The sequence below is a fragment of the Canis lupus genome, chromosome 3, assembly GCF_048164855.1.
Source record: "Canis lupus baileyi chromosome 3, mCanLup2.hap1, whole genome shotgun sequence".
Lineage (NCBI taxonomy): Eukaryota > Metazoa > Chordata > Mammalia > Carnivora > Canidae > Canis > Canis lupus.
The window spans coordinates 31,094,587-31,108,082 of record NC_132840.1 but is presented as its reverse complement, the minus strand read 5'-3'; the positions used below and the strand labels follow the sequence as shown (position 1 = coordinate 31,108,082).

General features: G+C 56.8%; 1 protein-coding gene across 6 annotated transcripts in view; it reads left to right on the top strand.

The window, feature by feature from the left end:
• The window catches only part of PRDM16 (PR/SET domain 16), a 314,238-nt gene that overhangs the window by 148,610 nt on the left and 152,132 nt on the right, over positions 1 to 13,496 (top strand). For all 6 annotated transcript variants that reach the window (XM_072819974.1, XM_072819972.1, XM_072819973.1 and 3 more), the window contains exon 3: positions 3,027 to 3,077. In XM_072819974.1, coding sequence (XP_072676075.1) covers positions 3,027 to 3,077 — 51 coding nt within the window. The remainder of the gene's footprint in view (positions 1 to 3,026; positions 3,078 to 13,496) is intronic.

Here is a 13,496-nt window from a genome sequence, read left to right as displayed (position 1 = left end):
CACCTGGGAGCAGAGAGATAGAAGGTCAGGGCCATGAAAAATAAAAAACATGGCAGGGGTGGCACAGACACCAACAGAGGGGCCGACGGGCTGAGGGAGGGGGGCTCCCACCCTGGGGCCTGGTCTCCAGCATGCAACGTGCTGGAGACCAGAGGGCCCCCATGTGGAGCCGTGGTGCTGACAGGGTGATGGAGTAGCTTTCTCATTCTCTCCAGAGCTCTCCACCACCTACCCATTGGGAGGAAGAGAGCTGGGCACAGGGCTTGAGCTCCCAGAGACACACCCCCAACCCCCCAGGAGGAGGACGAGGCCTCCCTGATAATGTCTGACCAGAGGGCAGCAAACCCCTGCTTCCAGCCCACACCCGGTGCCATGGGGCTCAGGATGGGTGCGAGAGGGGGGCACTGTGCACAGGCCCTGCCCCAGTGCAGGCACACTGACCTCTCCTCAGGGGGAGAAAGACCCAGGCCTGGTTTCAACCCAGCCTTTATCTCAAAACATGATCCATTGTCCGTCTTCTTCTCCATTCATGAGCTGCACCCCAACTTCCTTCCGTACTCTAGGGGAGCCCCAGGGCCACCATAGGGTGGAGGAGTCCCTGTCACTGGACTCGGGCCTGTGCTCTTGGCTGGAGCCAAACCAGGAAGGATTCCACCCAAAATGGAGCTCAGCACTTTGCCTTCAGCACAGCTTGGGGCACGCAGGCAGCGGCAGCCCTCCAAACTTCTGTCCCCCTGTGGTCACAGCCGCCCTAGATGCCTGCAGTCGGCACTAGCGCTGCCGGTTAGGACAGTGCTCGACCTCCTGTGCAGGGCTGGAGGCCAGCTGGAGAAGGCCAGCTGACACTTGGTCCTCAGAGAGCCGGCAGCACGCTCTCCCGGGCTCTTCGGGCAACCGAGTGGTGCGTACACCCCGGTCCCCAGGGGCCATGACGCAGGGTTCCAGAGTTCCCAGGAAGGGAGATCGTCCCGAGGGGCACTATCCTCCTGTGGATGCTTCCCATGGTTGTGGGCCGGGCCGCAGGCTCTGCACCCCCCACCTAGTTAAAGCGCCGTGTTCTTGAGAATCAAGAACGTGTTCTCCCCTCCATGTGGGGTAGGTCCATCTGGTTCCAGGGACCTCGTGCCCCAAGCATGGAGCCCTCCATGCTATGTCCAGGGTGACAGACATCTCTGTGCTGTCTGGGGTGCAGGCCTGGGTGGCCCCGGCGGAAGAGTGGACCCCATCCCTGGCCTTCAGGTGGCGGTGAGCAGGGCCCCCTCCTGGAAGCCACGGCTCTGCTGAGACGGTCTGCCTCATTCTCCCTTACCTTGCTCAGTTGACCGAGCCACCGACCAGCCTTCCTGGCTCTGGATCCAGAGTGAAAAGCAGACACACGAGAGAGTAGAAATGTGGGCCTGCCTACCGACCAGACTTAGCCCCCGGCCTCTGAGGCTGCCCTTCCAGGCCCCCGTGGTCAGCACCTGGTGACCTCGCCCCTCGAGGGTGCCCTGGGAGGCTCCATGGTCTCCGTGGGGCTCACCTTCTCCAACTCATTCTCTTCAAATGCAGAACCACCTTCCAAACCACAATTTCAGAATCTATTAAAAGAAACATAAAAATCTCCAACTGCTTAGAATTCTCAACATTTAAAAATATGACTTATTGTTATTACAGCTGAGCCCAGCAAACGTGCACCGTGGCCCCTCAGCCAGCCTGCATGGGCACTGGCCGGCACTCCACGCTCTGGGCTTGTGATTTGGAAGAGCAGTAGTGTGATTTTAAGGGGAGGCTAAATAAAACCCCTGGATTTGACACCATTTCTCACATTGTTTTTCAAATATTAGTTTCAATCTTGGTTTCTATTCTTATGGAAATGACGTTGCAATTTATATATGCGTCTATGCCCAGATTTGTGATCCAGAAGGGAAAATCCCATTTATACAGCTAATTTGTCAGTTTGCTTAGCTTAGAAAGCACTCTGGGACCCGTCACTGAAACGCCGTCCCTCTGGAGCGCAGCTTGGTGGTTTTTAAGAGGAGACGCCAGGCAGGCAAAACGCTACAGCTCTCCAAAGCCGAGCCAAGAAAAGCTCCTGGTCAAAATTGTCAGGTGAAAGAAAGACCCAAAAGGGCTGGTATCTTTTCTCCCCATGACCCCAAGCCTGTGTCCACAGGCCGAGGGCAGGGCAGCGGTTCCTGGCACTGCCCACCGCTGGAGGAGCTGGTCGTTAATGGCCAGCCTAGGGTGCTTCCGTGACGTGGGCACTGCTGCTTCTTGCCTTCGCCTGGTTTCCTCTGAGAAGCTTCCTCCAAAAACCACATCCACTTCCCAGGGGCCTGGGATAAAGAGCAAGTTAAATGCTGCTCCCTCTGATTTGCCAAAAGAGAAGCAGCAGAGAAATGGCATCAAATCACAGCCCCACCAGCCCCACCGGTGACAGGCAGGTGGTGCCACGCTCCAGCCAGCCTCCACCCTCTCCCGTTGCTCCCCCACCGCGGCTTCCCTTGGAGGGCGGCTTGACCGAGCCCCAGGGCGAAGTGGGGTGCTCAGCGAGGCTTTGCCTCACCAGGCAGACTGCAAGCCCCATGCGGCCCGATGCCCTGCGTGCTCCTGTTCCCCCGGCAGGGCTGCACGGCTCACAGCAGAGTCGCATCTAGACAGGCCCTGCTGGCAGAGCTCAGAGGCCGCACGGATGCCTTGCTGCCCCCATGGAACTGTTTCTGGTAATATGTGTGACTTGCCTTAAGGACTGGGGTCAGAGCCACCAGGAACGGGTCCTTCTCTACCAGGAACCAGCTGCCTTCCCAGGGAGGTGACACCAGGAGGGGTCCTTGGCGCTCTCAACAAATGAGGAGACACCATTGGAATAAAGGACCAGACTTCTCAACAGAGTGCTGTCTTCCATTTTACAGAGAAGCCCTCGGTCTTACCCCCCTCATTTCAGAGAACATTTGATCTGCCCCCACGGTTTACAGCCAGCCGCAGCCTGAGGACAGCATCCTGTTGGTCAGAAACTAACGTCCCCTCTCACAATTGTTTTGCAGCAAATGCTGACGGATACGGAAGTGTCGTCCCAGGAGGGCTGCATCCAAAAGGTAGGAGAGCTGGTTCCACGCCTTCTCCCTCACCACAGGCCATGTGCCATCCTGAGCTCGCACGCACGTCGCCAGGTCCTTGGTTGCGGTCAGCCGTTCGCAAGCAATGCGTCGTGTGTGGTGGAATGCATGCCCAGGACAGGGGTTCCGATGATGTTAGGACGGATGCTGGCAGGTAGGGGGTCAGGGGGGCTGAACCACCCTGACTCCTGAGGATCTGGAGAGCCTGCACCAGTGGGAACACTCAGGCCACGCAGATGCAGGAAAATTAAATAAACACAGGTCATGTTTGTTTAACCATCTCCACTGGATACTCACATGAAAAGAATATGGAGACGGGAGAAGAAACCACAATTGGCTGCAAATTCCACAAAGCCTTTGCTGTACTCAGCCTCCAAAGAGGGCTCAGGCAGGGCGTTAAATAAGCAGCCCATTAGGTGAAAGAAAAAGTGTCAACGTGGGCACGGTCTCCTGCCCTCCTGGCGGGTGACGGACGGTAGCTGGGTGGTAGACGTTAGCGCTGCAGGATCTAGAGAGTAAACTAGGCCCAGAAAAAACCCCATACAGAGCGACGTTCCTGCATGCTGCTACGGGCTGCACAGCCAGCAGCGAGGACGGGATCCAGAAGTCAGCCCCAAACCCAGAAGCCACTCATCAGACAGGGTCGGTCCCACCCAGATGGGGTTGCCCATGCACATGCACACACACAGGACACACTACCCACACTCGTGCATGGTGGGTGTATGGATCTTCAGAAGAATTAAAACAGCGCCCTCATGTCGCGCTTGCCTCAAAGCACCACCCAGATGAGGCGGGGCATGGTGCCCATCTAGGATGTATAGACGGTGTCCGGACGCCTGGGCCCTGGGTTGTCTCGCCCCCATCAAGCGCCGTTGCTGCCTATGCAGATCGCAAGACATGTGCTATGGGGCATGGTCAGCCTCTCCTGGGGAGCCTGAGGCACAGCCGAGCGCCGCAGTCCTCGCAAAGGGAACAGTCCTGCCTATGACATCACAGGTGTACCCCGTGCCTGGCTCAAGGGTCTGAGCCCAGGACTCTGGGCAGAGCGCTCTGTCAGGGGCCAGGCACCTGCCCCTTCTCGCTGGGTTCAACCCCACAGATACTGATTTTGGAGGAAACCTTGTGAAGGGAGGGATGGTCCCACCCTGAAGTGACCCCCGGCAGGAGCTCTGGCAGGGGTGATCTTTTAGCTCATTCTTTACCCATGGTCTGTGTCTGGCCAAGGACTGGCCCGTCCCAGCGCCACTGCCCAGGGCAGCTGGGGGCCTTTCTTCCTTAAAACACAGCTGCCCTCCCAATGGCCCCCTTCCCTCCTCCTGCCTCTAAGGACAAACTTATACATCCCTAAAGGATGTAAGGTAGCCAGAGACTTAAAACAGCTTTCCCGTATTTCAAAGAATTGAAGTCTTTTCTCTCCCCTCGAGAAAGGACCTGCACTTCAGTACTTCTCTTAACTCCTAGAGAGAACATGAAATCTTCATTTTTCTCACCATGAGCAACCAACTGACCACCTGCCACCGGGTGACTTGCCCCTGACAGTGGGGTGGACGGATGAGAGGTTAGAGGTGATGATGCATTTACAGTAGGATGGGGGTGGTGGCCGGGGTGGGGGGCAGGCGGTTGTCCAGCATGGGTACCGGGGTCAAGGCAGAAGGCCCACAAGTCAAGTCTAAATGCAAAGATAGTGAGGCCAGTGTTGGATGCTTTTGAGGCAGGACAAAATGCAATGGGGAGAACCACAGTGCCTCTACTGCGCTCCTGGAGCATCGTGGTTCCTGACTCGCCTTTTCCTCTTCTAAATACTCAGCCCGTCAGGCCCTGGCTGACCTTTCCGGTCTGGTCAGAGGTCTTTCTGGAGAGCTGCTCAGGTTATGGGTGGAAGGAGCCAGCCACCAGGGACCCACCCACACTGTGGTGCACAGGTATCCCCTCAAACATGTTGTGTTTGGCCCTTGTGAGGCCGAGATGAGGCGTCTGAGGTTCCCTCTCCATGCAGAATCCTAACTGACCCAATGGCCACAGCAGCCAGATAGTCAGGGGGCCCGGACACAGAGCAAAGGGAGCCTGGGCGGCCGCCTGTTTCAAAAAAGGCCTCCAGACACCCAGCCCGGCACCTCTGCCTCTCTGCCTGCCGCCACCCTGCAGGCCCCTGTTGCAGGAGGAGGCTGCTGCCTGCAAGGGAGCCCTGCCACTCTGTCATGCGCACCTCTCCCCACGGCACTCAGCCATCTACTGAATTCTGGGATTTTTCCGGCCTCGCACTGACCTAAGACTTTATCAGCATTTGGGGCATTCAAGTGTGACGGGATGGGTGCCCAGGGTCACATGGGTGGGATGATCAAAACCTAGCCCTGGTGCTTAGATCTGGACCCATCCGGTTACGGTTCCGTGCCCAGACAATCGAGAGGGAGGGAGAGGGGAGGGAGATGGGAGCTAAAATGCAAAGCCAAATGGGTTCACGTGCTGAGGCTGAGAAAGGAGTAAATGCAGTGTTCTTTTGACCTTCTTTCCAAAACACAGGTCCCACCTTACCAGGAGCTGTGTGACTTACAGCCGTGGAGATCTGTGCGTGCACATATATTATAGAATATGACCACACATGCCTCTGTGTGCTGCTTTAAGGACACATTTAGTGAATTCCTTGGCAGGAGGATGCAGACCTCCATTTATCAGTTTTGTGGTTTGGGATTTTTGTGTCTGGCTGGATGGGCCTCTCCTTCCCCGCACATTTGGGAGCTGTCAAACACCTCGGGCAGTCGCAGGGGGCCTTGGGTGGGTCCATGGACATCTGCAGCTTTGGTCAATCCATCTCTAGGAGGATGATTCTTCCCATTTTTTATGTGCATCAGTGAAGTGTAACAAAAGGTAACAAATGCCATCAGCGACTTGACACAGATACAGGAAAATGTGATATTTTGCGGGCAAGTCGTAGTTATAAATTCTAAGCACTGGAGAGCCAGGTTGCTGGTGGTGCCGTGGAATCCCTCTGTGGGAGCTCAGGCGGGAGCCCAGACCCTGACCCCGGCCCTGGCCCTGGCCCTGGCCCAGGCCCAGGGAGTTTGGCTGAACCCATAGGCACTGTGAAGGCACGATTCGAACTCAGGAGTGGCTGGGCCTACAGCACAGGGCGGGCTCCGGTGGAAGTGATGGGCTGGGACCACAGCGTAAAAGCCTTGCCTCTGAGGTTCCCAGATGCCCCTCCCCGCCGCACCCCTCCGTGGCATCGCCTGCATCCCTCATGCCCTGTCCCCTCTACTCTGTGCCGCGATCCCACATCCATCCCCATCCCTTGCGCCCACATTCTTTCACAGCCTGCAGCTTCCCGCAGCCTTGGTGCTGGTGAGACTGGGACCCGCGCTTGCTACCCCTGGCACCCTTGCCATCTTGCATCCCCGTGCCCACCCAGTGTGTCCTGGGCAGGAACCCACACTGCTGCCTACAAAGTCACTTTGACTGCAGGTCTGCAGGTCTAGCTGCGTGGCCTCTTCCAGCCTCAGCGCCTTGGACCTCTGGGACTGCTCCCTCCGGTGGACTCTATTTCGTCTCTGTTTACTTAGAGGGAAAGCCCGGGGCTCCTGCAGAGCAAACATCTGCGGGAGATAATCTAGCGAGTTGTCCATCCATCACTCGGGTCGCCCGGCTCCCTGGAGAGCCCGCCGGAGCTTGTAATAAAAAGGCCCAGCGAAGAGGCTTTGGGGACGAATAAAGAGCCGTGTTAAGGGCCCGCTGCAAATGGATGGAAGACATTATTAAGGTTCAATGGCCGTCTTATCAAAATCCAATAGGATAGACATTTGGCAAAAGGCTTAAATTTATTCTTTGACTTTCTGGAGGGCTTGAATTTATCCGTTAACAAGAGTGTAGTCCGCCCGGGGAGATGGTATCAGCTAAAAGAATTTTGATTTAATCTCTCCGGTGATATGAAAAGGGGACACACAAGCCCCGGGCAGCCTCCCCTTTGTCCCAGTTTATCTTGTTTCCTTTGACCATCGTGAAAAGGAAGGACGTGTTAATACGGTACAACTGGGGGGAACGGCACACAAAAGGAAGTGACCTTCTCCTTTTCTTATTTTTATTTTTTCCTCTCCTCCCCTTCTCAGTCTGCCCCCACCCCACCAAAAATCAGGAATCTGCACCAGCAGGGCCAGGACCAGAAGGGGAAGGGTGCCTCTTGAGAAGCCATGAGGATGGCAGCCGTCTCGCCGCTGCAGCTCTGGGGGAGCCAGGGCGGAGGGGGGATGCTGGGGGTGCACAGAGAGTCAGAAGTAGAGGAAGCTAATGAAGTCCCGCTGCTGGAGGAGGGAGCACGATGGCTTCATAAATCTCTTCCCCGTCATCACGTGCAAAATGCTACAGGTCATAAAAGCCATCCGATAGCCCAGCCTGGCACTGTCCACACAGGGTGATGGATTGATAATTATTATAATTTGTGAAATGATTATTTGGATGTTAGAACCGTGGTGTGCATCGCTGGGCTGTTGTGTGTGCGCTCCTGTGTGCTCGAGCCTGGCCCCGGGGCGATGGCTCTGGTCTCTGGGATCCCTCCTGCGGCGGTGGGGTTGGGGGGGGTGGCGGTGGCTGGGGGCTGGGGAGGCCTGGCCAGTGAGTACGGAAAGACAACTCTTTGAGCCGCAGGAAGGTGGGAGCAGAGACCGCAGACAACTGCTGGGTGTGTGCAGGGATTCCCTGGGAAGCCCGCACGCCACCCAGCTGTGCCCCTGGGGGTTTGCAGGCCTGGTTCTTGGCCTGGCCCGGGTCGAGGAAGTGCCTCACAGCGCCGCGTAGCCAGATCCGGTGGGCACTGCTGCGATCTGCGGTCTGTTGCTCTGGCGCTGTTCTGGAGGTGGCTGGGGGGCCGGGGAGGGCGGTGCAGACAGAAGGGAGGTGGCTGGCCCAAGAAGCCACATCCAAAAATGCAGAAGCCCCAGCAAGAAGTGTCGATGTGCACACATGGGCTCAGCTGGCCTTAGTGGCCCTGGCAAGGTTCACTGGGTCCTTCTCCTGCTCTGGCGAGGACGGTTCCAGCAATCCTTTCCCTTTTCCCCTTCTCCCGCCAGCCAGCAACACTCAGGAGCCACCAGCACCCTAAGGCTCACCCAAATTCTACCTGCAAAGTCGCTCTATTACCCCAAAAACCATCACATCGGAGACCCCAGGCCTCAGAGCCCTGCGATCACAATTAATAATTTGCATGCGGGATCGGTTATGTCTTTATGAAATCAAAGTGTGTTTAGCTGCCACGGAGACAGCCCCGAGTTGATTTTGATAATCTGGGGCTGAATAGACTTGCTCGGATGCAGTAAGCCCCCAACAAAAGGCTGGGCAGTGGCTGAAAGCCCTCTGACGGCACGTCTCCCTCTCCTTTGTTCGGGGGCCGCTGATAAAAGAACCAGGAGTCCATTAATTCAGTGAATGAACATATAGTAAAGTCAGTGCCTCTTGAGAACAATAATGTTGAGGTCAGCTTCGGTTGCCATGGAAACTAAGTACTCCTAAGAAGTTTGCATCCGTGATTTTGCTGAATCAAAGGCTGCAAAGCGGAGAGGTGTAGGGGGCCGTGACCAGAGAGTAGGAGCGCGCCGCCTCCACGAGTCCCCTTCCCGAGTCCCCTTCCCGATGGCCCAGCCGAGTCTGGCTTCCGGCCCCACCCGGGAGGGCTCTGATTTCACAACTGTGACGCTTATCTGGAGAGGCCGAGAAGGTGTGACTTCAGTGGCTCCGGTTCCCCAGCACAAAGTCAGGCCCCAGGGAGGGGCCGTGGCCTGGAGGCTCTGCTGCCACTCGGAGGGTGGACTCTGACCTCGGGCCACCTCTGGGCACCTGAACTTGTCCCTGGGATGGGGGGGGGGCGGTGCTGGGGCCCCTTCCAGCCCCGATAAGGGTGATTAATGGGCCCACGGTGACAGCGAGGGTGAGCCACAGGCAGCTGCGGCCGGGCGACCATGTTACAAATGTGATCTTTCTGCATTTTCAGGCCCCTAAATGGAGCCGATTTCCCTTACTTCGCCCTCGCCCTGTCCTGGGGTCCCCGAAACCAGCTTAAAGCATGGGATCTGCTGGGAGAGGTGCAGGGGATTTATCACCTGCCCGTGGTGGGGGGCTCAGGGATCTGGGGATCTGAGGAAGGCCGGCCTGGGCCTGGGGGTGCAACAGCTCCCACAGACAGCCCGTGCCCCAGAGTCACACTTGGGGGGCGGGGAGAGAGTTTAGCTTCTCCTCTTTGCAACTGAGAAAACCACGTGCCAGTCCATTCTCTCCCCAGCAACCCCCCCCCCCCACCCCGAGAATTGAGAATTGGGCTCTGAAAGGCTGTGGCATGGGATCCACAAGGAGGACGTCCCCCTCGGGGCCCAGCAGCCCCGCTGGTAGGGCTTGTGAGAGCAGGTGACTGGGGGGGGGGGCTCACTGGGGTCAGGCCCTCCCCCTGCTGCCCTGCTGACACTTTCTGCCCAGACTTAAATCTCAAAGGCTGAGAACATCACACCTTTTGTAGAACAGACTCAGAAAGAAAAAATACCTTTAACCTGGAAGGTAAACAAGGAACTCCTCATTGTGGCTGGAGACCCAGTGCCCCTCTCAGCCCACCTTAGCCCCCCACACCTGGTCCTGCCTGGACACTGTGGCCCTCGGCCTTGAGCTTGGCCTTGTGCGTTTCCAGCTCCTCCTCTGCAGGCTGGACAGATAATCAGATAACACATGTCCAGGGCCAGACCTGCTCCAGGCATTCAACTGGGGAACAGGACAGTGGTTGGGTGCTGCTCTGGGCACCTGGGCCTGCTTACTGGAGTTGGGGATGTGGCTGCCTGGCCGGCATGGAGCCAAGGGGGCCTTGGGGGTAGAGGGCCCTGGGGGGGAAGCTGGCCTTGGGCCGAGGGTGTCAAGGCTGTCTGGGGTCCAAGTGCACAGGCAGTGGAGCGGAGGCCATGGGGCCCTCCTGGACACCATGCAGAACCTCGGGGTGTCCAAGGTGGCGCTCATAGGAGGTGCTAAGAGAGATCGTTTAGAGCAGGACGCCTCTCGCGCCGGGTAATGAAGCGGATTTATTATCTACATTACTGGCTTTATAGGAGCCAGATGGTGGTGTCAATAAACTCTGTAATCTTCAGGTGGGTGCAATACTGAGTTAATTAAATTGTGCCTCACTATTAGGAGAGAAAAATATATCAGCTCTGAGGCCTATTTAGCGGCTTCTGCTTTAAACACACAGACACTCACCTCAGCGAAGCCTGCGGCCCTGGTCTGGGGGGCCTCTCCCCTAGTACTGGCTGCTGCTCTCAGACGAGAAACCCACCCAGGGGCTCACCTCTGCTCTGAAAGCCCTGCCATTGTCCATTAGTGTGACTGTCATCATTTGGAGGGTAAGGCAGGCAGACTTCTAGTTTCACACAAACAGGGATGTCAAAGGGGCTGGTCCCTCTCAAGGTAAAAGACAGGATGGAGCATGAAAGATGCTGTGAAGCCCTCTGTCCGCCTGGTCACTTCTGCGCTGCCCACTTCTCTCTTGGGGCATACATGGGACATCTCAGGCCTCAAGGGAGGGCTGGCTCCTGAGGTCCCCTCAGATGGTATTCCCTGGGGAGGTCTCAGGGCCAGGCTGTGCCAGTGCCGCTCGCCAGAACCCAGGACCCCACCCTGTCCCTGCACAGGCCTGCGTGAGGGCTTGGGAAAGCCTGTTCACTTGGATACAGGAAAATGGGGTTGGATTTGGGGGTCTCTGGGGCCCACCGGGCAGTGGAAGCTCTCGGCCAGGGAAGGCTGGGCCCTCCCCACCCCATCTACAAGGGCACCTGCTATCGGAGCAAGTGGGCTCCAGCACCAGGTTTGCAGAGGGGACGAGTCCACCAGTTCCCCACCTTCTCTGGGCTGTGGCACTGGCTTCCTACGTCCGTGTGGGTGTGCATGTGGTGATCCCAGTGAGGGACACCAGCTGGCACTGTCGAGCCTCTGCCCTGCCCCACCCCCCAGAAGCTTTGAGGCTCATGCTGCTGTTGGGCTCAACCTGGTGGGAGGTCACAGGGCCAGGAGGAGGGTGCAAGGGAAGAAGAGCAGGCAGGTGCAAGGGCTATAGAGGGGGCATCAGGCCCTGCTTGGGATCCCAGTGAGGGGTCCTCTGTTGCGGTCATTTATAGAATGCTTGCTGCATACCAGCCACTGGATGTCCATCACGTAGCCCAGTTACCCCAACAGGTCTTGTTCTCTGTACTGAGTAGGAAACTCAGGCACGGAGAATTTAAGTCACTGAATTAGGTAGGGACACAATTCAGCAGAGAGGTTGAGGGTTTCCACCACCAGCCAGTGAGACTCGGGGGCACATGTTCCGGAGTTCCCAGTTGAACCACATGCCTCCATTGTTGCTCCCTGGACCCCAAGTCAGAGCTCACCTACATACCTCAGAGTTCAGAGGGCGCTGATTTCAGTAAGCCAGTGTGGGTTGCACACGTGGGAAGCAGGTGTACCAGTCAACCATTGCCACAATCCTGCTGCGTAGCAAACTGTCCCCAAACTGTGGCTTACAGCAGTACTCACTGGTTCTCATACGTGTGCAGCAGGCTGGTCCAGGCTGGGCTCAGCTGGCCATGGTTGGTTCTGTCGCCCTCCTTAGACCTGTGGGCTACATGGGGGCGTGTTGTCATCGTGATGGCAGAAGAGGGGATGCATGCAATCATCACGGGGCCTAGGCTCAGAATGAGCACGTTACACCCGCATCCACCACAGCCAATAGCATAGGGTGGGAGAATGAGCTCTGCCTCTCATGGATGCGGTCATGGGGCAGAGGGCATGGAGGTGGGGGCACTAGCATGTTCTACTGTAGCAGGCTTCTTGGAGGAGGTGGTCCTGGAGGTGACACATGACCCGTTCACAGGTGACAAGCTGATGTGAGGAGGGTCACTTGAGGTGTGTAGATAGAGAATGAATGGAGTCTGTGTGAGGCAAATACATTGTGAGCGGGCAGGAAAAGACGAGGACGCCTCGCTGGCACAGCTTCCCCGCCTCCCCAGATTCTGGGATCTCTCAGATGCACAAGACCCTAAGGGACGATCCCCTCTTCCCCTGGGGGCTTTGATCTGTGGTCTGGAGTTGCCGAGGAACAGCAATGCCAGTGTTGGGAGTTGTCCTCGTTCCCCTTGCTGGGAGGGACTCAGGAGCCCCTGTAGGGAGGCAGACTAGGATGGGGAAGGATAAATCAACTCAGGCCCACCCCGGGCCCTAAAAGAGGCATTTGGATAACCTCCCACTAGAAAGAGGGCTTTGCTCTCAGGCCACGGGAAGAACCTTAAGTACTTAGGACCAGGTGACAGAAGCCCAATCTGAGAAGGCTATGTATGCACTTTGTGATGCCAGCTGCAGGACATTCTGGAAAAGACAGAACCGTGGACACAGTGAAAAGATCTGTGGATTCCAGGGGTGGGTGGAGGGAGGGCTGGACAGGTGCAGAGCAGAGGACCGGTAGGTCAGTGACACTATCCAGGGGTGGCTACAGACACAGGTGTTTATCTGGATCCATAGAAGGTACAACTGACCCCAACAGCAAAGCCTAATACTGATCATGGGCCTGACTCAACGACGCGTCAGTACTGGCTCATCATTTATAAGAAACCATCGCGCTCACACAAGACGTTCATGTTAGGTGGTTGGGAGGGGTGGGGGTGATGGGAATGCTCTGCACTTTACACTCATTATCTATAAAACTAAAACTGCCCGAAAATATAAAGACTATTCGTTTCTTAAAAGCAAGAGTTTCGGAAAAGTGGACATGACAGGCATGCACGTTTTCTGTGAAGCATCGCTCACATATAAGGACGTGTGTATAGGAACAGGCTGCACAGGGAATAATACAAGCGTGATAATGTCACTCTTTGCTGTGACATCATGTCTGAGTTTGTAAAACTTAACATCCGTAGGGGGTGTTTTGCTTATTAAATATGCTGACTTAGGTGAAGTGCTTATCCAGGGCCTGGCCCACACCCACGCCAGATGGCGAGGGACACTACTGCTGTGGTCGGTGGTGTCGGCCAGATGTGGGCACTGTTCCCGTGTGCTGGATCATAAACCCCGTGTGGTCAGGATTCCCCTCCTGCCTCCACGTGGTGCCACTCACTGAATGCCCGAGCCTCTGCCTTCGGGGACCGCGGTCACACAGGGCCTTCTGCCCGCCTTGAATGGGATGGACCATCTGGCCTGTGGGCATTTCTACATTTACTGGCATGACGGCCCCCAGAACGCTGCTCCCTCCAACACAGCGGCCAGGAAATGCTGGATAGGTCCTGCGGCAGTCACCGTAGGCAGAGCCACCCTGTGAGCCACGCGAGGCATACAGGAGAAATCCAGCCACAGGCTGTTTTGTTAGGTGTCTGGGCTTTGGAGTCTGTCACTGCAGCGTGACCTTGTCATGCACAC